Raw genomic sequence first — 23,909 nt, 5'->3', positions numbered from 1 at the left:
TGGGAATAACTATAATGCGAGAAACCAAAGATTCCGTATGGAATGGGTTTCCGTTCATGACTCCATTAACTAGTTTAACCATGTATGGTAACAGCTGAGGGCAAATGTTTTGTAATAGGCCATTGAATATCCATCTGGGCCTGGAGCCTTAGATGGTTTCTGGACTTTTAGTGTCGCTTCAATTTCCTCAACTGAGATATCATTATTTAGGAGCTGACGAGCAGATGTATTAATTTGGGGGAGGGCACAGGAGTCTAAATACAGTTGAGAATCAGTGGTATGCTAGGATGGGTCAACAGGTGGTTTATAAATTTTATATATAGCTCAATAATAATCCAAGAAAACCTTGTTGATACTTTTAGGATCATAGGTTAAACCGCCAGTGGGGTCTTTAATTGAATAGATGGCCTGTGCAGCTTTATTAGTGCGAAGTTTCTTAGCCAACAAGGTATGAGCCTTGTTGCTTTTGTTATAGAATTTTTGATTAGCCCAGCGCAGAGATCGCACAACCTCTTCAGCTTGGAGAGATTGCAGTTCAGATCTTGCTTTAGAAAGTTGGGCAAGAGTAGTCTTGGAGTGAGTGCGCTTATGTTCTCTGTCTAGATCTGCAATGGAATTAGTCAGGTAAACTATCTGATGCTCCTGTTCTCTTTTCCTACGAGAGGCATATTGAATAATCGATCCTCATATGACTGCTTTATGGGCCTCCCAGACTGTCGACATAGTACAATCCCCCTGTTCATTAAGGACGAAGTAATCCTGAATTTTAGATTTCATCAATTCTTGAAACTGGGGGATTATTAATAAAGTCTCCATGGAGATCTACCATTCTTAGATTTTAATAGGTCAAATGTTACTGACGAAATTGAGTGGTCTGACCAAGTGTTAGGAATTATCTTGGAATGAATTGCAGATTGTGAGAGAGAGGCACAATAAATAAATCAATACAGGAGTATACATCATGGGGTATGGAATAAAAGGTATAATTTCAGTGGTAGGGTTAAGAAAACGCCATACATCGAATAGCCCAGTTTCGGCTATATTTTTGTTGTAGTGCTAAGGATGAGGTTGATATATCTCTATGAGAGGGGGAGCCTGATTTGTTCAGGTGAGGAGTGAGTCATGTTAAAATCTCCACTCACCAGTGTTTTGCCTTTACGATAACTACTGAGATCATGAAAAAATGTATGAAAAAATCTGGTTTGGCCAGTGTTAGTGGCATGTATGTTAGCTAATGGCCAATCTTACCTTGTATCATAATATACCTGCCCTCAGTCACATTTGGAATCTAAAAATTGAAAAGGGAGGGAATTTCTAGGCAAAATTGCCACGCCATTACGTTTTGGAGGTATGGTTGGAGTACCAAACCATTGGGAAGATTTTGGAGGATAATGACTGGTGCGAGTTATTTTTCAAATGGGTCTCTAGTAAAAAAAAAATATATATATCTCCTCTCAATTTACGGAGGGTCCTGTGAAGGTGTGAGTGCTTTTGGGGTGTATTAAGACCTTTTGTGTTCATGGATAAACTCGTTAGAGGCATCGCAGCAAGGATTCAAATAACTCCTAAATGATTACCAATTAAAAAATACAAAAAACTCTGGCATCCGTTGAAAGGGAGAGATTAGAGAGAGAGGAAAAAAAAAGGATAAAAAGAAGAGAAGATAAAATAAAAGAGATGAAAAGAAAAATAGACTAAATAAGCAGCCAAAAATATCCTAGAGAACTAGATAGTCGGCCACAAAGGTAGAGCTCCACAGGGGTGGAAGCTCACACCTGATGATGATGCAAATATAAAACAATAGACTTTGTGTCTGTACATTTGCTATTCAAAACCGTAAACACAAACACACTTATTGTTTGGCTGTATTATAATAAAGTTTAATCAGTGATATGAACCATACATTTCTGTAGTATCCTATAATCAACAAATATTTATACGCTATTACTATAACATTGGGATACAAATTTCCCTAACATATTGGAGCGTAAATACAGATATATATTACGTATTACCAGCCAATCTTTATTATGACATAATGGAGGCAGGTACATGCGCTTCCACCAGAGGCGGATTGGGATGAAAAACCAGCCCGGGAAAATTCTGGTAGCAGCCCTAATGGGGGTGGGTCTGCTGAGGGGGCGGGGACTGTTGAGGGGAGCGGGATACTCCCTCCCGTAGAGGCCGTCCATGCATCTTTTGATGCAGTTGCGTCTGCGACTTAATGCCAATGCCAACAAAGCCCTTCCCTGGTGTACATCCATGCATCTGAATGTGCAAGGACAAAGACACCCACTGTCAGTGTGCACAGATGCTGCAATCATGCTTTGTGCAGCTTCAGACGCCAACGACAGTTGCGCCATTGAAACTTGCACCAGCCCTATGCTAGGGGCAGATCATCCAAATAAGTATGGCCTCCAATGTGAGCGATTCAGCGTCTCTGCACACAACCACTTTCCTCAGCACTCCTGTGTCACTCCAATAGCACGCCCATCGTTACATCTGCGTCTGATTAGCCAATCCTGTGTAACCAAACAGGCCAACACATTTCTGATGCACTTCTTTGTGTGTCCAAATCTGTACTGCATATCTGTACAAACACCTTCAGTATGTATGTGGTGTAACTCAGACAACAAACACCACTCCACTGCGTCCAACATTGCTGCTGCATCTGACTCAGAATAAGGCCCACAATGCTGTATACTATGTCATACTGGTGCTTGCTATATAATATAACTACAAAAGGGACATTCATATTTACTAATACTCACTAACATGGTTGGACACCATAGATCATAGTGGCCCTGATTCAGAGCCGGACACTCAAAGAGCGCTCGCTCTGAATCAGGGCATATTTTTTTTTTGTGCGGCCTCCTGGCCGCTCGCATAGCTGTGGGTGACCACCCACAGCTATTGCGAGCGGCCAGATGATGGTCGCGATGGTCTCGACCATCGCGACCATCGGGGCTTGCGACGAGACCCTTGCGGTCGGGTCTCGTTCCTGCAAGCCCCAGTGAGCTTCTGGCTCTTAATAGAGCCGGAAGCTCACCACTGACATCACTCGTGATGTCAGTGGGGCTGCCCCCAAACGTCAGGCGTTCCGTCGGGAACGCCACCGTTTGGCCAGCCACCCCCCCCCCCCCTGCCCGCCTCCAAAACAGTGCGAGCTGTTGATCAAAATTGACAGCTGCCCCATTTTGGTGCGAGACCTGGAGCGACAGAGGGCCCGTCGCTAGCCGGGGCTCGCGCATGTGCACGCCAGAGCCAGCTCCGGCATGCGCAGTGGCCAAACATCGACCCGCTCGCGAGCGCATAACACTTGCGAGCGGGTCTGAATCAGGCCCTGTGTTCACTCTAAGGGCCTGATTCAGACCCACTCTCTGCTACTGCCCACACGCTGGGATTGTTTTGTTTTTTTGGGGGTTTTTTTTGTTGTTCTCCAGGCGCTCGCAAAGCTGTGGGAGACCACCCACAGCGGTATACAATCGGGAAGCCGGCTGCCTTAATACCGGCAGCCGGCTTCCCGACTATCATATTCGATCGGGATGCCGGGCGCCGCGAGCGGACAGCCACGGGGGGGAGGGTTAGGTTTAGGGCCCCCGGGGGGGACTTGGGGTTAGGCACCCCCCCGGGAGGGTTAAGGTCAGGCTAGGGGGAGGGAGGGTTAGGGTTAGGCACCCCCGGGGGGATGTTAGGGTTAGGCACCCCCCCGGGAGGGTTAGGCTAGGGGAAGGGGGGATTAAGGTAAGGCACAGGGGGGGAGGTTAGGGTTAGGCACCCTTAAGGAGGGTTAGGGTTAAGGGGGTTAGGTTAGTAGATACCTACCTTAGGACGATCGGGATTTACAGTGCTGTCGGGCTTCCTCTGCCGGGCTCTGCTGGTTTGTCGGGCTGTTGCTGCTGGGATTCAAGCTCCCGGCCATGCGGCAGCCGGGATACCGATTCCTACACAGCTTGTGCGAGCGGCCAGGAGACAATCGCGACCATCGACTTTGCGATGAGACCCTACGGTAGGGTCTAGGCTGCCGCAAGGCCGAGTGGACTTCCTGCTCTAATAGAGCAGGAAGTCCACTATTGACATCAGTAGTGATGTCAGTAAGGCCTCCCTACAAATGCCAGGCGTTCCTAAGGGAAAGCCTTCGTTTGTCCAGCCACCCCCCCTAACCGCCCACAAAATGGGGCGAGCTGTCACTCACCATTGACACCGCCCCGTGTTGTTGCGAGCCCCGTAGCGACTGAACTTCAGTCGCTCGACGGGGCTCGCACTCGCTGGACGCGGTGCATGCGCAGTGCCTAAACATCGGGCCGCTTGCAAGCACACAGCGCTTGCCACTGGGTCTGGATCAGGCCCTAGATCCGGTGCCGGACCTAGAGAAAGGGCACTTCTGCGCGTGCCTAAGGCGCGCGTCCGAAAAGAGCCATGGTCAAGGAAAAGGGGGCGTGTCTTTATGACACCTCCCCTTTATGTCAGTCTTTGGGGCGTGCTCCCAAGCGCTGCGGTCACTGTGAATGGATGCTGGGAGCATGCGCCCAGCATCCACTCACCGACGCAGACCGCTGCACCACTATTTACCCCACCCACGGGACACTGCGGTCTGCGGGTGGGGACAGAACCCCCAGGCTTGTTTCAGAAGGGCGCTGCGCCGTAGGGCAGGGTGCTTTCTGCCCTTTAGAAATAGCCCCGCTGAAACAGTCTAGTAGGAACGCTAGATCACATGACTGCACATTATTCTCCGACCACAGTTGCCAGCATAACCTGTAAACAGATCCACCTGTATACACTAGCACAGGGGGCGATTCAATTCAGTGCGATGTTGAATAGCCCCGGGAAGGAGTTACTGGAGCTATTCAATTGACCGCACTGTTAAGTCTGACTAGAACCACTTAAGTCGGGAATGCCAGTGACCGCGCCTTAAGCTGGGTATTTAGTCGCGCTAACCGGCATCCTCCGACCAAAGTAACGGCCACAATGCTGTAGGATTTCTGCTCTCACCTCAGGAGGGTGCAAGCAGAAATCCTCTCAGTCGGACTTAACAGAACGGTCAATTGAATAGCTCCTTTCCGGGCTATTCAACATCACACTGAATTGAATCGTCCCCAGAGAACACTACTGACAAAATAACAGCACATCACCGCCTCACTTACGGACATACTGTACACATTTCAGAAAAAGTAAATCTTTTTAAGGGCCTCATTTATTAACGAGTTCCATCATTCACAACAAGTGATACAACTCATTACGTATGATAATGGTGCTCTGGCCAAACAGATGACAGTTGGGAGGGTGATTGGCTGGAGAACTATTATCATACACAACGAGTTTCATCACTCATTAATAAATGAGGACCCTAGTCACTTACACTATTCTACCAGTTAAGAAGACGTGTGTGGGGGAGGGGGATGGGGGGCGCCGAGGATGAGGGTGGGTGAAGTGTTTGGAGCTGTGAGGAGAGAGCAGGAAAGGGGACATGTGTGGTGAGGAGGGTTGTCGGGGGTGCCACAGATGGAAGTGGGGAAAGTGTGTGTGTGTGTGTGTGTGTGTGTGTGTGTGTGCGCCGTGATTGGGGGTGGGGAATATTAGCAGCTATGAGCAGCAAAGGGGACCTGTGTGTGTGGGGGGGAAGTGGGGCTGCGGATTGGGGTGGGGGAAGCATTTGGAGCTATGAAGAGAGTGCAGGAAAGGGGACCTGTGTGGGGAGTCGGGGGTGCCGTGGATGGGGCGGGGGAGTGTTTGGAGCTATAAGGAGAGAGCAGGAAAGGGGTCCTGTGTGAGTGTGTGTGGAGGGGAGGCTGCGGATGGGGGTGGGGGAAATGTTTGGAGCTACGAGGAGAGGAGCAGGAAAGGGGGACCTATTTATGTGTGGGGGGGGGAGTGCCTGGAGCTATGAGATGAGGAGCAGGAAAGAGTACCAGTGTGTGTGTGCGTGTGTGGGGGAGGGGGTGTGGGTCAAGGATGACGCAATTGTGTGGGGGGGGGGGGGAGTGTCTGGAGCTAGGACGTGTGTGTGTGTGTGGGGGGGGGGGGAGGGGGTCTGGAGCAATGAGGTGAGGAGCAGGTAAGGGGTCCTGTGGGGGAGGGGGAGCGGGTCAGGGGTGCCACGATTGGGGTAGGGGGGCAAGTGTCTGGAGCAATAAGGTGAGGAGCAGGTAAGAGGTCCTGTGTGTGGGGGAGGGGGGGCTCGGGGGTGCCGCGATTGGGGGGGGAGGGGGAGGGGGGGGGGGGGAGTGTCTGGAGCAATGAAGTAAGGAGCAGGTAAGAGGTCCTGTGTGTGTGTGTGTGTGTGTTGGGAGGGGGGGGAGGGGGTGCCGCTGTTGGGGGTAGGGGAAGTGTCTGGATCTATGAGGAACAGGAAAGAAGACCTGTGTGTGTGGGGGGGGGGCAGGGGGTGCCGCGATTGGGGGGTTGTTTTTGGAGCAGTGTGGGATAGGGGGAGAGAGCTGGGTATTATTTCAACATATACAGTATATTTTGACTACCTACCTTCTGTCTAGGCTGGGATGTTGGGATGGCTGCTTGCAGATCAGTCACACCACACTGCAGTGCAAATGGAGATGTCCTGGAGGCGGGCCTTCGGTCGGGCTGGAGGCGGAGCCATCAGTGGTGACTGACTGGCTCCGCAAAGGCTTATGGGAGGAGCTGCTGCGGCTGGGTATGCGCAGTAGCTCCCCCGACAGCCATTATTTTTTTTTTAAAGTGTACTATTTCTGGCCGATTGGAGCTGAGCTGAGCTCCGATCGTGGCAGCTGGCAGGAGGGTGAGTAAAGGACGGCCACCAGCCACTAAAGGCAACAAAGGGACCGGCCCAGCGGGAAATGGCCCGGTGTCCCGGTGGCCCAATCCGCCCCTGGCTGCCACTTATTTTTAAATCTCATTTTCTATCTCTATTATATATCTCTATATTTTACTAATTTTCGCTGCTTTCTTTTCTATATAATTGGTATTAAACTATAATTTATTAAAAGTTATGTTTTAATTAATAGTGCACCACCCATGACAGTTCATTTTCCTTACATTTGTAGTGCTTATAAACACAAAAAGAGAACACCGCCACTGATGAAAGGTGTGTAATGGAAATATTCAGCGTAAGCTGTAACCTGTAGCCATTGGCATGGGCGCATAAAACGGGTCTAAGTTGCAAGAGTGGAGTCAGGGACAGTGGGCGAGACGTACGCTCTGACAGAGTGCTCGCTCTGAATCAGGGCGTCTTTTTTTTTTTTTCAATGGAGCGGCCTCCTGGGTGCTCGCATTGCTGTGGGTTGCCACCCACAGCTAATGCAAACGCCAGGATGATGGTCGCGATGGTCAAGACCATCACGACCATCGGGCTTGCGACGAGACCCTTGTGGTAGGGTCTCGTGACCCCAAGCCCTAGAGAGCTTCTGGCTTTAATAGAGCCGGAAGCTCTCCCACTGACATCACTGGTGACTGTCAGTGGGGCCGCCCACAAACGGCAGGTGTTCGCTTGGGAAAGCCTCCGTTTGTGAAGCCACGCCTACCAAACGGGGCGAGCTGTCAGTCGCCATTGACAGCTCGCCCCCTTTGGTGCGAAACCTGGAGCGACGGAGCACCAATCGCTAGCCGGGTCTTGCGCATGCGCAAGACGGAGCCAGCTCCGTCGTGCGCATGCCCAGTGGGCAAACATCGACCCGGTTGCAAGTGCTCAGCGCTTGCGACCGGGTCTGAATCAGGCCCAGAGAGCCCAAGAAGGAGGTGTAGAGACTGTAGCTGGTGTGCAAGAGAAGCAGTTAATAAGATTTGTGTAGCCTGTGATGCAGCTTTTCTTTTAAGATTTTTGAAGGAGTAATTTGTAACTTAATTAATTCTTAACTAGGTGGGAACATCGGCCTCCAGATAAATATTATTGCATTGATGAAGGAAGCGTTTGTCACTTATCTTTTACAAGATATACTAAACACAAAATTCAATCACCCATCTCTGACGTAAACTCAGACACGTCTTCCTCATCCGCCATGACGAAATGTACATCTTCCACTCACTGTGACAAAACAAAGACAACGTATGAGCTTCACAATTACCAGCATAGCATTGCCATGTCTACCTATGGGACAAAAAAGAGGCAGTCTCATTACTTTTCACTCAGCCCTCATATATTCCAATGCACTTTATTTAGTTCTAGTTTTCTGCTATAAATATGTGCGCTATCAAGGCTTGTTTTGGACATGCATGAATTGATGGATATGGTTTACACATGTGTACTATTTGAATCATGTTTGTAAATGCTAGTACTACATTTCTAGTTATTACTTAGTGCAGAGGTTCACAAACTTTTTTTGAATCAAGGTGCCCTAGAGTAACAGCATTGCTTTCACGGCACCGCTAAGCCAAACGTTTGTTATTGAGAAATTCAGAAAAAAATTTAATAAAGTGAAGTAAATTGTGCTTACCTGTCATCCTTGGGTTAAGATGCCTACACACTTGGCGATTCTTTTTTTTTCTTTTTTTTTGTTTACACGATTTGCCCAATTCCAAAGAATCGTGACGACAAATTGTGTAAAATATGCCCAAATCGTGAGTTTCCACTCATGATCATGATGCAGATGCGCGTACACGCTGGTCGTACATTGCATCTTCAGATCTGCCGTGCTGTAGGGCAGATCTGACCATCTCAGTTACGAAGCACTGGAATAGTTAGGAGGCACGATAGATCATTTGTCACATTGGTCAGTTTTTTTTTTTACACCAAAACGTGCCCACGACTGCCGGGGAGCTGCTGGGAAGAGTTCAAGAGGAAATCTGACACATCGCCGGATCGTGAGCACATTGCCAAATGTGTAGGCACCTTTTTAAGTAATGTGGTGGTGGACAGGTTTAAGCTTCTGTATGTCCACATATTTACATCATAAATAATTTAATTTGGTGCTGGACCACCAACCTGAGGCACCCCTGCAAGTGTCCTAAGGCACCTCAGGGTCCGCCTTTTTTTTTTTTTTTTTTTTTTTTTTTTTAGAACAGCCTCCTGGCGCTCGCATAGCTGTGGGTGACCACCCACAGCTATAGCAAGCAGCCATGATGATTGTCGCGATGGTCAACACCATCGCGACCATCAGGCTTGCGACGAGACCCTTGTGGTAGGGTCTCATGGCTGCAAGCCCCAGAGAACCCGAAAGCTCTCCCGCTGACATCACCTGTGATGTCAGTGGGGCCACCCACAGACTGTAGGCGTTCTCATGGGAACGCCTCCGTCTGGGCAGCCACCCCCCGGCCCGCCCGCCAAAGGGGGCGTGCTGTCACTCAACATCGACAGCACGCCCCTTTGGTACGAGTCCCGGAATCTCGCGCATGTGCTCTGGGCCACCATCGACCCGGTTGCGAGCGCTCAGCGCTTGCGACCGGGTCTGAATCAGGCCCTTAGTGACTGAATACTATATATTGTCCTTTTTTTGGGGGGTGGGGGGAGGAGAGTCCGTAATATTTGCTTGGTAAGTGAAAAAATCCATTTAGCTTTAATTATATAGTAACTTTAGGTAGCGTGTATCTGTAATGACCGTTCTAGGAGTATATTCCAATCAATAATAATAATATTATTAGCATTGAAGAAGAATTTGTTGTCTTCCCTAGACTCTGCTTCACGGGACCACTGTCTCACTACTTCTACCTGTTCCTGGAACAATTGATCCCTTCCTCTGTGCCACTAGCTGGACTCCGTCGCCTTCTGCTTGACCGATTAATCATTGCCCCAGCTTTCCTGCTTCTCTTTTTCATTGTGATGAATTTTTTAGAAGTGAGTGTTTCTTCTCTTTCTTTCTAGTCTTTATACTCGTGAAGTAAGACAGAATACTTTGTATATTAATGGTAATTATTCAGATGCTTACAGCCCGTATTTAAATATCGTTATAAGACCATTCAAAATACCTTTTATTTATTGGTCATTCTTCCCCTCATTTTACAAACTTTCAATGAGAAGACATTTGTTGGATTTTTATTTTATGAAATGGAAATATTGCAAATTAATTGAGTATATTCATGTTTAAATGATTTAGTTTTTTGATGTTGATGTGCCTGTAACGCGTACTTGCCAACTTTTTAAAATGCACAGTTTCCCTGAAATGCTAACACCAATGTTCTTTGACGCTGAAGAGGGCGTGCTGCTCTGTCTGAGAGGTGTCATAAAATCGGCTTGCATCCATATGTACATTACAAGTATGCTGCATTCTACTACTTCTAGCATTATAAATTGCCCCCTTACACTCTTTTCCACCAGGTTCATACAAATCATCACACATCTCCTGCAATCTAGCACAAGTCCTTGGGTGCACACCCCCTGTAATTTGGCACATATCTTTAATAAATTGGCACAGATTGCCTGTTGTTCATTATACATCTTTGGGCACATAATCATGTAGCCATCATGTGGCACTCATCCTCCCTATTCTTCTCCCCAGTGTTTCATCCATGATGGGTAGTGAGTGATGACATCATCACTGTTGCACCCACCCACCCCAGTCACCACTATTTCAGGGAGTCTCCCTGACATTCAATGTGAAAGTCATCTTCTTACATGGATATATTTAGAACAACAAAAATTAATGTAGCTTTATTTATTTTTAAATGGCGTTATTGAATGGTTGTGACTGAACAAAAAACATGTAAATAAAGTTGAAGACAACTTTATCAAATAGCACTTTTTTTTTTTTTTTCAAAACCTTAACTTGGTATTTAAAATGTTGTCCTTGTAGTATTTTCCTCCAAAAACAAATTCATTAAACCATGTAATTTAATTAGTTGTTTTTCTTAATTATTTGGAGACTACTTAGTACATATGTTTAATTTCTTATTACTATCTAGCCAGACGGATAACATACTTGTACTTTACATTATGGCTTCTGTCCCCTCGGTTTCCTTGGCAACTGCCCCAGCCTCCTTCTGCCAGCAGGGCTGTGTACAGAAGTGGGGCGACCCTAAAAATATTGTCCAGCCGCAGGAAGACTGGCAGTATTCCTGCTGCCCAATCTCACTGGTCTCAGGGAAGCTACAGCTACAGGTGTTGCAGGGGGTGGCTGCGATAAGCGATCCTAATAGGATCACCGACCAACCTGGACTGCTGATTGCACTGTAGCAGAACCCCCCCCCCCTGGTCTCTTTTCCCCCCCCTCCTAGCCAGTGATTGATGGGTGAACCTTAGAATCGCCCCTGCTGCTGACTTCTCTCATTTTATGTATATAAAGATATATATTTAACATGCATATATACATTTATTTTTATTTATTTTTAAATCAAAATGTGTAAATAACAATCGCCAGTAAGTGAATAGATGCCATGCGCACACTGCATCTATTCACGCTTCAGAGAGAGCTTGGAGGCAGCCCAGCATCTGAGTACTGGCTGCACCCCCTACAGTGATGAAAAAAAGGGTGTGACTCAAGGACACTCCTCTTTTCTGAGTGACCGTGCCCTTTTCTGACAGGCGCCCTGCCACCTGCCTGCACTAGCGTGAACACAACTTATTAGTATGATTTTATTAACAAATCTGCATATTTCATCTGGTTTTATAACTGTTTTTTTTTTTTTTTTCAATGGTTGGTGCTATATAATTAAGGGCCTGATTCAGACCCGCTCGCGAGCCCTGAGTCAATGGTGCCCTAGTGCGCATGCGCACGACGGAGGGAGCTCCGACGTGCGCATGCGCGAGACCCGCATAGCGACAGCCAAGCTGTCGCTATGGTTCTTGCACCAAAGGGGGCGTGCTGTCGATGGTGAGTGACAGCACGCCCCCTTTGGTGGGCGTGGCTGCCCAGACGGAGGCGTTTCTGGGGCCGGCCCCACTGACCTCACTAGTGAGGTCAGTGGGAGTGCTTTTGGCTCTGATAGAGCCAAAAGCACTCCTGGGCTTGCGGCAGCGAGACCCTACCGCAGGGTCTCGTCGCAAGCCCGATGGTCGCGATAGTCTTGACCATCGCAACCATAATCATGGCCGCTCGCTATAGCTGTGGGTGGTCACCCACAGCTATGCGAGCGGCCAGGAGGCCGCTCCATTTTTAGGTAGGAGGGCCCTGATTCAGAGCGAGCGCTCTTGTCAGAGCGTCCGGCTCGGAATTAGGCCCTAAGTCAATAACAAAAAAAAAAAAAAGAAAAAACAGATTTTCTACATTTTCTGCCATTAAATCTATCTTAAAACCTGCTTGGATACATTTAACATTTCTGCTCAAAAATGTTTGTCAATTTCTAATATTGCACTGTATCTTATAAATTTTAAAAGGAAGGGAGGGGGAGGCATATATAGGGCTGTAGCCTAAATATTCTCAAACTGCATTTCTTAAACCTTTTTACACATGCTTGCCCTCCCTCCGGGGTGCACTTACAGACTTGCCAAAGTCCATCCTTAGCAAACTAAAGGCAGTTAATATTTTGCTCTCATACTGCCTGACCATCAGTCACATATGGTCTATTGTACATGCTAGCTAGGCAGACCTTTTTTATGAGACAAGCAATTTAATTGTTGCTTTTTCGTTTTCAGCCAGGGTTCCAGCATGGTCCTAGCATTTGTCGCATTGACTGAGAATGCTGAGGATAATAATTTATATACATTTCTTTTTAAGGGCCTGATTCAAAGATGGAACAATTAGCATCACAAGCTGCGTCTTTGGATGCAGCAGGGATGCTAACATATGGTAATGCAACAGGAGGTGTCTGTGGCAAAAAGACTCCTCCTGCCATCATCGGCATCTGATCACCTTTGTGACCATCAGTTGCCCTGAGATAGGCAGCATGGCTGTGTGTACCATTCTATTAATTTTGTTCCCAATTTGTTCTTCAGGGTAAAGACCTGAGCACGTTGAATCAGAAGCTAAAGGATGGTTATTGGTCAGCATTAAAGATGAATTGGAAAGTTTGGACGCCATTTCAGTTCATCAATTTGAACTACATTCCTGTGCAGGTAAGGGCAGTTTTTTCTTTCACAATCTTTGTATTCCCATTACTAATTTATATTCTGCTACCATGCATAATTATATTATTTGGTTTAATCTACTATTCACAAACTAGACGTAGAATTTATTGTAAATTGGTGCAGCCTTAGCTGTCTCTAGGGCATTGTTTCCCAAATTCCTTCCTCAGGGGCACTAAAGGCCTTCCCATACATCAATCAGAAAAAACACACTGGAAAAATGTAAAGATTTGTTGCTTGATTTTAGGATTTCCCAATCTAGCATTCTGCACCCATACATTACAGATCTTTTTCAGTGATTTGCAGATCGATTTCAGCAAATACAGATCTGCCCATCTTGAAAGGCCCATCATTTTACTAATAACGCTCTGCAAATCTGCTGAATGTTACCATACAATAGCATTCTACATCCCCAATTCATCTGTGAAATCCATCATGTTGGACAATCTGATATAACTATTTTTTACACAATCATCTGCAAAATTCAGAATTGCCACAATTGATTGCTGATGTATGGGGGCCTTAACAGTGAATGGTTTCCTTTTTTCCTAGTTGTTGCACAGGTATATTCATTACAGGCACATATCAAAAGATCCACAGGTGGAGCTAATTATTTCACTTGTGATTCTGTGAGGAACCTGGAAAACATGCACTCGGGGCCGGATTCAGTAGGAGCAGCACCCTGTGCAGAACAGGACTGAGACACCCGTTATCCCTGTGTGTGACCAAAATGAGGCATGGCCTAATTATCAGGCCACACCCCTAAATGTGACATTATTTGTGGGTGTGGCCGTATGGCAAGCCTCCTGTGTAATGTCTGGCTGGGGGCGAGCTCAGCCTTTTTCCTGCACTGAATGGCATCCGTTCAGCTTCTCCGGAGTCTGGCACAGCTGCGGTGGTGCAACCTCCGGAGAAACCCGCGGGACACTGCGCCCACTGGTGGAACAGTGCCCGAAAAGTGGGACTGTCCCGCTGAAATCTGGATGGTTGGGAGGGGTGCGCCCTCTATGGGTTGGCACCCCTGTTCGACCACACTGGTCGAATGTACCGTGAGCCGGTCCTGCATGCACTGTTAGTGCTCCCTGAGGAATTAGTTTTGGAAACATTGCTCTAGGGTATCTGAACTCAGCTAGTCATATACCAGAGGTTCATAAACTTGGTCCTAAAGGCACCCTAAAAGTCCAAGTTTTAAGGATATCTATGCTTGACCACAGGTAGCTTCATTAGTACCTCAGCCAATATGATTTAACCACCTGTGCTTAACAATGGATATCTCTAAAACCTGGACTGTTGGGGTCCCTTGAGGACAGAGCTTGAGAACATATACACTAATTGGATTTTTTGTACAGATGTGTCCTTACACACCTTTGCAGTCGCGCTAAAAAGCCCCTCTCTGCGCTCCAGGTCCCACGGGACTCTGCTAGCGCCGGGGCATCTTTTTTTTGCTGAAAATGCATCATAAGTTGCAAGGAGATAATTTGATATGTGACACTTGTATATCTGTGTGCGAATGTGTCATTGAATCTGTATACCAAGTGTTACAATGTAGCGGCCGCAGCTTTTTTTTTTATTCCAAGTTTCGTTGTGCTTCAAATAAAGAATTTGGTGCACACAGATATACAAGTGTCACATATCAAATTAATCAGCAGTCTGCTTTTGCGATTTTTCTGCAAAAATAGTGCCTCGGCGCTAGCAGAGTAGCACTGGACCAGGCAAGTCACGCTGCGTGGCGTATTGAGGCTAGATGTGTAAGGACACATCTGTTCCTTAAAGTAAACTGATCATAGTTTGTGTTTTTGAAGATTTAAAAGTGGGCAATTTTTAACATACAGTAAATAAACTCCCTTCCAAATAGTAGTATATTGACAGGACACCGCTCAGTACAGCAGATTTATTGACCTACAGTCTAAGCAGGACCTTAAATTCCCCTTTTGGAATTCCTCTTCTCTCTGGAGCTGGGAAGGTCCAACTTTGAGGCTATACTGTAAGTGAAAGCTGGCCACTGAGATAGATTTGTTCTATTTCTATTTTAACAGAGACCTTCTTTACAAAATTGGATTAAATGTAAGACACCATTTTATGGAAGAGCATAAAAGGTTCAATCCCCTGAAGTCATTGTTCTTTATTTATATGGTGCCACAAAGGGTCCGCAGTGCCTTACAATTTACATAGACAGAAACAGTATAAACAAAGTCACATACAGTAATCTTAATGCATACTTATCTGTGTTAATGTCAGTTTACCTCTATAATAATGTACTTTGACCTTAGCTCTTTTTCTAAGTCTTAGATCATCTAGCGCCTACCACTGTCTATTTTATTATGTAATTTCTACTCCCACCAAATCTCCACTTTTATTATACTCCGTAATAAACTTTTGTTGTACAGACACTTTTTCCACACTGTACTTTTACTCGCATTTCTGAAAATCTGCACTCTAACATTCTTTTTTTCATTCCTACTTTCAACTATTTCTTCCCCCTCATCTATACCATGACCATGTTTTCTTCAACTTCCATATTCACTCAGTGTCTACCTAATCTTTTGTTCTGCCCCTTGCTTCCACCTTTATCCTTTCCCCCTAATCTCCTCCACTTCTGCCTCCCCTTATCTCCTCTCCTCTGTTTATCTTTCTCCCCATCCTCTCCCATTACTCAATTTCATTCTCTTATACTCCACTGGGGTCCTACTACATCACTGCTACCTCCCACCCCACCTCCATCCACATAGCATTAATCTCCCTCCCTGCCCACCTTCTACTGGCTCCACTACTAGCACTAGAGACCGCACCATCGCTACACTCGATTCATGTCGGCCCCCCAAATTAATCTCACATCCACACTACAGCAACCCTGATAATCTTTCAAATCTGTCCAACAAACTTTGGCCCTCATTCAGAGCCGTACGCTCTGAGCAGAGCGCACGCTCTGAATGAGGGCCGCCCTCCATAATTATGGAGCGTCCTCCTGGACGCTCGTATAGCTGTGGGTCACCACCCACAGCCTATACGAGCGTGCAGTTTGATGGCCGCGATGGTCGTGACCATGGCGACCATCGCCACTGCGAGCCTGTCGCCACTGCGAGCCTCTCTCAATGGACCTCCTCACCCTCCCATGTGAGTGGCCATTTGCTTGATCTGGTCTTCACTCACTGTTGCAATATTTCTGATTACTCCTATTCCCCCTTTCTGACCATCACCTTCTCTCTCTTTTGACCTGTCCCTCTCTCCTTCCCCTCCTCTACCTCCAAAAGCCACCACCACGAAGCGTAACATTGAGGCTATCGACAGTTTCCTGAGCGCTCGCAACCGAGTCGATGTTTGCCCACTGGGCATGCGCGAGACCCGGCTAGCGAAGGGTGCTCCGTCGCTCCGGGTCTCGCACCAAAGGGGGCGAGCTGTTGATGGTGATCGACGGCTCGCCCCATTTGGTAGGCGTGGCCGGGGGGTGGCTTCACAAACTGAGGCGTTCCCAAGCGAATGCCTGCCGTTTGTGGGCGGCCCCACTGACATCACCAGTGATGTCAGTGAGAGAGCTTCCGGCTCTATTAGGGTCTGGGGTTGTGGCCACGAGACCCTACCACAAGGGTGTCGTCGCAAGCCCGATAGTCGTGATGGTCTTGACCATCGCGACCATCAACCTGGACGCTCGCAATAGATGTGGGTGGTCACCCACAGCTATGCGAGCGGCCAGGAGGCTGAACAAAAAAACTCCCTGATTCAGAGCGAGCGCTCGTTCAGAGCATCAGTCTCTGAATCTGGCCCTCTGTCTCTGTCTCTCCAAGCCACTTCCCTATACAATGCCTCCCTTACTTCTGCTCTGGACTCTGGCGATCACTATTCACACTCGCAGATCTACTCCTCAACCCTGGCATTCCAAATGCACCAGATACCTGCAAAAGTTTTCACGAACCGCCGAGCGACAGTGGAGAAGATCACGCTCTACGGCAGATTTTCTCATTTCAAATTTATCCTCTCATCCTATAGTGCTGCTCTTTCCCTCTCTAAACAGTAATATTTCAAGAACCTAATCTCCTCTGTCCTCTAATCCCCAGCATCTCTTCACCATTTTCAACTCCCTCCTTTTGACCTCACCCTCCTCGTCTCCCTTCCTTGCTCTCTGCCCTTGACTTTGCTACCTACTTTAAATCTAAAATTGATTCCATACGTCAGGACATCATATCCAACCAGTCCTTAATGCTCCCATTTACATCTCTGATGTCATCTCCCTTCACTCTCCTGTCCGCTCTCTTCGTTCAACTAATGCATGCTGCCTTTCATGCCAGCTAATTACTTCCTCTCACTCCTGCCTCCAAGATTTTTCCCACTCTGCTCCCCACCTTTGGAACTCTCTCCCACTCCCCATCAGAGACTCCACCTCTTTGCAATCTTTCAAACGGGCTCTCAAGACCCACTACTTCATCAAAGCCTGCCAACTATCATCCTAACTCTCTGCTACATGCTCCTTCAACTCCCATCTACTCCATCTGTGTCAAACTGGTTTGTCTGCCCCTCCCTTTTAGAATGTAAGCTCTTACGAGCAGGGCCCTCTCCTCTTGTGCTTCTCCCTACTTTAGTTTCATCTACTTCTCACCACTAGGGCACCTAACACTTGGTTGCTTATGCTCTGTTGCTTATGTGGGTGTTATGGTTGCTAATGTAGCAATGTATATTATCCATGTCCTGGTCCTGTATTGTTCTGTAAGACACTAGTCAACAATTTTGTTTATGTACTTTGTAAGGTGCTGCTGAACACTTGTGGCGCCATATAAATGATGATAATAATAATCATACAGTACAGAACATTGCAGGACATGGTTTATAAACATTGCTGCATCAGCAGTCATAATACCCAAGGGATAGATGCCATTGTAGGCAGTGGTGGAGGAGATGATGGTATAAGTGAGGGAAGGCAAAGCACATAAGGGAAAGAGAGCTCTGCTCGTGAGCGCTTACAGTCTAAAGGGGAGAGGCAGACAGACACTGGTGATACAGAAGGGAGAGACAGTGAGCACGGAGCAGTGGGTTAGGATGAGAGCTGGGAGGCTTTGATAATGCAGTGGGTCTTGAGAGCCCATTTGAAGTTTTGTGGAGAGTCTGAGAGGGTGAATTACGGAGGAAAGGAGTAGCACTGATAAAGTCTTAGAGGTGAGAGTGGTAGGAAGTAATCTGTTGGGTGGAGAGGCAGCATTCATTTGTGGCGCGAAGTCGTTGGGCTGGAGTGTAAAGGGAGCTAAGGGCCTGATTCAGAGCCGCTCGTAAGCGGGCGCTCGTTCGCTCTGAGTGATGTTTGCCCAACTGCGCATGCGTACGGATCGTTATACGAATGCGCGAACCAGTCAGTGCGGTCGAAATTCATGTGCTCGCAAAATAGCAAATGCCTGATAATTTGAGTGACAGGAGGAGGCGTATGTGGGTGGTAACGGGGGAAGGTGCTTGAAAACGGGGAGTGGAGATCCGAACGCAGGCGTGCTTAAAGGTCAAAACGGGCGTTTTAAGGGTGTGCATAATTAAAACAGCAGCGTCATTGACCACGTCACTGGGTTTTTTTTATAGCCAGAACTGCTCGCAAAATTGTGGTAGCAAAAACCAACCACAAGAATAGCGAGCAGTTCATACCCTGGTCGATGTACTCGATTAATCTAATAAATAGCGGACATGACGTAGGATGCGAGCGGCCAGGGGGCGTATTTTTTCAAAAAACGACCGCAAGTTTTGTTCGCTCGTTCAGACCTAGAGGCGTGAACAGACCGCAAAGAGCGAACGGTTCATTTGAATAGCCACCCCTATTTTCTGGATGAGCGAGTGCTAATTGCGTCCAGCTCTGAATCAGGCCCTAAGTTCCAAGATGTAAATGGGAGAGGATTGGGTCAAGGCTTTGTAAGTAAATGTGAGGAGCTTGAATTCAGTTCTGAAGGGGAAGCGGAGCCAGTGCAGGGCTTGTAGGAGTGGGGAGGCAGATGTAGTACATTTGCAGAGGAGTATGAGCCTGGCAGCAGCATTGAGGACCGTTCATATAATAATCTACATCAGTCTGTATACTTGTAAGTTAATACACACTGTTAATATTTTGTTAGGGTTTTCATTCAAGCTGATTTACAGTTGACTATGTGCCTCGGGAATACCACGGCAGCCACAATCCTATAACACGATGATGTAGTGAGCAGAGAGGCTTCGGAATGTTTGTCGCAACTGTGGGATTGCACCCTTTTTCAAACTGCAACCTTATCTGGATGCACTATTACCTATGTAAAATACATTAAGTACTTTTTTATACATCATAGAAAAGAAAGCAATATGACTTAGGATTTCATGAGTACTCAATGATAAATTATTTGCTAGATAATTCAACAGTTGTCCACTTTTTATGTCTCTTCAGTTCCGTGTGCTGTTTGCCAACTTGGTAGCATTCTTCTGGTATACATACCTGGCTTCCACCAGAAAATGACGCCGAAATTCAGCTTTGACACTTAATATACAAATTGTGAGGAAATACAATGCCAGCAAGTGATCATACTAAACTTTCCCAGCAGTTACTTACCATTGCAGAAATTTAACTGTTCTGTTTCAAATAAATATTTTTTAATAATTGTACTTTTGTCAATAAAATGTGACATTGTGATCATAATGACTAGTAGAGATGTTTAAATCTTGGATACCAAACTATCTGTAAGGTGGCTTTTCAAACTCCTGTAAGCACTCAAGTGATAAAGGGCCTGATTCAGTTTTTGGAATAGAGTAAATGCCCCCATACATGGTGCGATTCAAAGTTGGTAAGATGAGTTGTACGATTGCCCTTGAAATTCTTCCCTTGAAATTTTTCATAAGATGTGGTCAAATGGTGTACAATTGATCGTTACGATCATAGGATAAGATGCATAGCAGTGTATCACATTGTACTCAAAAGATCGTAGATCTCTCTGCAAAACTATCTGATCTGCGATCCAACTAGAGGATAGCTGGGACGCACATAGGGGTCTCACAACACACTAAATTCACCTATTTTCACACGATTGGTCTGTCCAACCTGTTGTAACTGGCCAGATCGTGTAAAAAATCGTCCCGTGTATGGGCACCTTAAGAAATGGCAAGTAACTGTGCACCTGGACAAACCATGTTGCAATGCAAGGGGTGCAAATACATACATTTTTTTGCATGTGGGGTAAATACTGGCTGATTTTGGATGTAGCCCACAAATACTGCACAGCTTTATTTGTACACTGCAATTTAGATGTCACTTTGGACACACCTCTCTCAAATCTAAATCTCTCTGCACATTTTAAATCTGCCCAACCTGTAGTGCAACATGTTTTTACTAAGATGCACAGTTACCTGCTCTATATTACTCTATTCCCAACTCTGCCTCAGGCCCAAAGTACTGTACAACAAGGGCAGTGTTTTTTGTTTTTTTTTAGTCTGTAATTGTGAGTAAATTACATCATGTGGTTTGTTACACATAAAGGACGACCTGCTGTAATAAAATAAAATGTAGAGATATTGAAAAAGTGAAGTCTTCTTCATGGTAGCAGTAGTGTCTATGCCAACAGAGGTTGTTTGGAAAGTTTGACATGAAATCAATTTTAAAACCTGCTTACACACGGCTAGCTTGGATACTGTTACCCTTTTATATATTATGGTGTTGCTCCGCTATTACTACTTTGAAATATCTTGTAATTGGTTTATACACATTTTGAGGCCAGAATCTTTTGCCAGCCTGGACATAATGAAAGTGTATTCTCTTCTACTTTTTAGGGATCTTGGTAGATCTAGCAAAGTTTCCAATGTAGATAATCCATACATAGCCTATAGGATGCCTATGCATGGGCATTCATTTTTCTCTGCAGTTTATCAGCGGCTTGCCAACAACTACTGGATTCCTGGACACTGAACTATGACTGTTCACATTTTAAAAATATTTTGCTTTTGTTAATCAGTGTAGGATTTAAACCGGACCCTTGCACTCTGGACTATTGTACTAGTAGTATCTTTAGCAGTGGTGGGTTTTTGTTTTTTGTTTGGTTTGTTTTTTTCCCCTACTCTCCAGTACTTTGCACCTTTTTTGCTTTTCTCAATATGAAGTGAATTTGACATTATTATATTTTTCTTTGAATAAAAGTTTAAATGTTACTTTATGTAGTTTTGACCTCTTGGTGGTGTTTGCTCATTGATTAAAGAAAATTAACAGAATATTACTATCATAGCGCACTTAAAGTCTACATTTAAAACTGCACTCCCAGGAAACAAATAGTTTGTTTTTGTTCAAAATCATTGTTGCAGGCTAAGAAAAAGAGTTCTGCTGCAATTATTAACTGCATTGCGTTCTTGGGAAGAAATGTGGATCTCTGCCTGTATTCAGTTGACTGCATCTATGCAGCCACTCCACCGTATCGATCGGCTTGGGAAAGTAGCCATCAACACTATCGGCAAGCATTTGCACCAGATCTATCCTTGGTCCAAGAGAACTCTGTGTACAACCTACTCTGCAATTCTGTCAGCGCGCTTGAGGGATCACTTAGCGCATAGAAGGAACAGCCAGTTGCTGCCCTGTTGCACCCACTCAGCGACAAGTGGAGAGGTGGCAGATAAACCTAAGCCTCTGAATCGGCCGTAGACGCTGTAAGTACTATACTTGGCTATAGAGCATGTGCAGGGTAAGAAAATTGCAAGATCCATCTGCAAAAACGAACCTAGGGCCTGATTCATAGCTGCTCCCATGTGTCCAGGATCCACTAATAGCGTTGCATTTGGGTTAGGTTGGTTTCTTGTGCTTGGATTGGGCTCCCATAGGTATTTTTGTATTGCAAGAAGATGCACTATTAAATGACTTTTTTTTTTTTTTCCTTCCTCTCATTCTATTTTCCGGTTATCATTGCTGTTTGTTGCTTTGGATCAGGGATGTCCAAACTATGGCCTGTAGTTTAGTTGTGAAAGTGGCCCACCCACTCAGACCCGTGCATCTGAGACTCCATTGTGACAGAAAAAACATGCCAAGGCGAACTTGCTGGCACCAGTATGTCAGCTCTCTAGCATATCACTGTAACCCTGCCACTATGAGTATGAGCTCCAGGCACACCTCAGCAAGAGTGTGAGTCTGAGCAGGCACAGGATGCCGGCTGACATGTCACAGCCGCTGCCTAACATCCTGCTGTCAATCTAACCATGGGCATTGGGTTAAAAAACAAGTAAGGAACTGCTCTCATTTGTATTTAGGGATCGCTAATAAAATCCTATGTTTATTCTTATACATTATATTCATTTATTTATATTTTTTAACAAAATATATTCAAGAATAATGCAAAGGTAAAAGGGGTTCTCTATTCCTGCAATGAAAATTAAATTGTAGCACCCCAAGGTGGATTACAACTTAAAAATGACAATGCGATTCAATTAATGTGTGTGCGCCTAATACCGGTATACATCCAAATACACACATTACAACATAAAACACTTTACTTCAGTTCTCAACGTGATAGTCACTGTATAGTATTGATGCCTGGGACTCTGTAGTGCAAATGGATGACACGGTCCACTATCCCGTGGAGTTCCTCAACACAAACCTGGCCTCCCAGGCCACAAGCTTCTCCTCAAAGTGTGGGTTCCAGTGATGTTGCTGCTGAACCTTAACCTGCCTAAACTCTGCAATGGTAAGTAAAGTAAAGGCTTTGCACAGGAACGTCATCAAGGCCACAGTCCTCACCAGCTGTGCTCGGAGAGGGTTGATGTTCACCACTCATACTATCACAGTACCCCCTTTTAAGTTCAAGAGGCTGTAGTTCCCCCTCAAGGTCTGCTTTACAATGACCCAGCAGCCTGGTGATCCTAGTAACTGAGGAGTGAACCACCAATGTGGTTTACACAGAAATGTTTAAGTAGAGAAAAAAAGGTTTGCATAAGTCTTATAACTGACCTTCAATTCATTCATATTTAAAAAAAAAAAAACACAATATATGTAAATGGGTACGAATTAGCTCCTTTACCCCAAAAGCATAAAATGTACTAAGCATATAAGTTAAGTTAAAATGGGTTGAAGGAAATGGAAATAGTAAATATCTAAGGTCTACCCAGGTGAAACCGGGCACATCAACTAGTATGTATATATAATATATGAATAGCAATTGCTCTAACTAAATATGACAAATGTAATTTATACCCCTTTTACACCAGAGCTAAAACCTGGGTTTTTGAAGGGTTAACCCGGGCAGCTCCTTGGTGTAAAAGGGGAGAGAGTTGGATCGCCGGGTAGAGTAACCCGGCAATCCAACCCAGGCAACTAGCAGGGTTTGACACGGACGTAGCCCGTGAAACCCTGCTGTGAGAACAGCGCACTCTGGGTCACGATGACCTGGAGTGTGCTGCTAGCCGGCCGATTGGTCCGGCTTCAGTGGTGCTTGGAGATGACGTCATCTCCAAGCGACCACTTTCACTCCGCAAAAGCCGGGTCTCTGCAGACCCGAGTGCGGTGTGAGCGGCGCTGACTCGGGAAAATCCCGAGTCGGCGCCGGCAAAATTCCGGATCTGATCCGGATAGGAACTTTGTTCCAACTCCGGGTCAGACCCGGAATTTAGGTGGAAAAGGGGTATTACTCTCCTTTTTCATTCACCGGTTGCAGGTAAAAGGATGGTAATATAACCTTCTGGTTGATGTGAAATGTAGGTACAATTTTTGTTGAAAACTTGGTGTGGTTTCTTACACCATAGTGATTGTAAATTTATTTTCTAGCAGAAGTAACCACCACCAGGAACATTTACCAAGACTCCCTGTAGTGGTTCAAAGAGGCAACAATAAGCATTAAGAACTAGACAGAGGTCCTACGTAAGGACCAAATACAGTCAGGTGCATAAATATTGGGACATTGACAGAATTTTCATATTTTGGCCTCTATTCACTACCACAATGGCTTTGAAATTACACAAACACGATGTGCTTTTTCTGCAGACTTTAAGATTTAATTTGAGGGTAATTACATCCAAATCGGGTGAATGGTGTAGGAATTACAACGGTTTCTAT

At 45.9% G+C, this 23,909-nt stretch overlaps 1 protein-coding gene across 2 annotated transcripts in view; it reads left to right on the top strand.

Moving 5' to 3' along the window:
* The window catches only part of PXMP2 (peroxisomal membrane protein 2), a 33,372-nt gene extending 11,426 nt beyond the window's left edge, over positions 1-21,946 (top strand). Inside the window, exons 3-5 of one of the 2 annotated variants that reach the window (XM_088463996.1) lie at positions 9,580-9,742; positions 12,776-12,895; positions 21,179-21,946. In XM_088463996.1, coding sequence (XP_088320122.1) covers positions 9,580-9,742; positions 12,776-12,895; positions 21,179-21,424 — 529 coding nt within the window. In that variant the 3' untranslated portion in view covers positions 21,425-21,946. Of the gene's footprint in view, positions 1-9,579; positions 9,743-12,775; positions 12,896-19,280; positions 21,029-21,178 lie in introns of those variants that run through there. The other variant, XM_088463997.1, reaches the window with a different exon arrangement.
* Positions 21,947-23,909: the final 1,963 nt, after the last annotated feature.

This window comes from Taudactylus pleione, unplaced genomic scaffold (assembly GCF_031769625.1).
Source record: "Taudactylus pleione unplaced genomic scaffold, aTauple2 ptg001552l, whole genome shotgun sequence".
NCBI classification, from domain to species: Eukaryota; Metazoa; Chordata; class Amphibia; order Anura; family Myobatrachidae; genus Taudactylus; species Taudactylus pleione.
The sequence above is the reverse complement of the archived record's forward strand: the minus strand, read 5'-3'. Positions and strand labels throughout refer to the sequence as shown.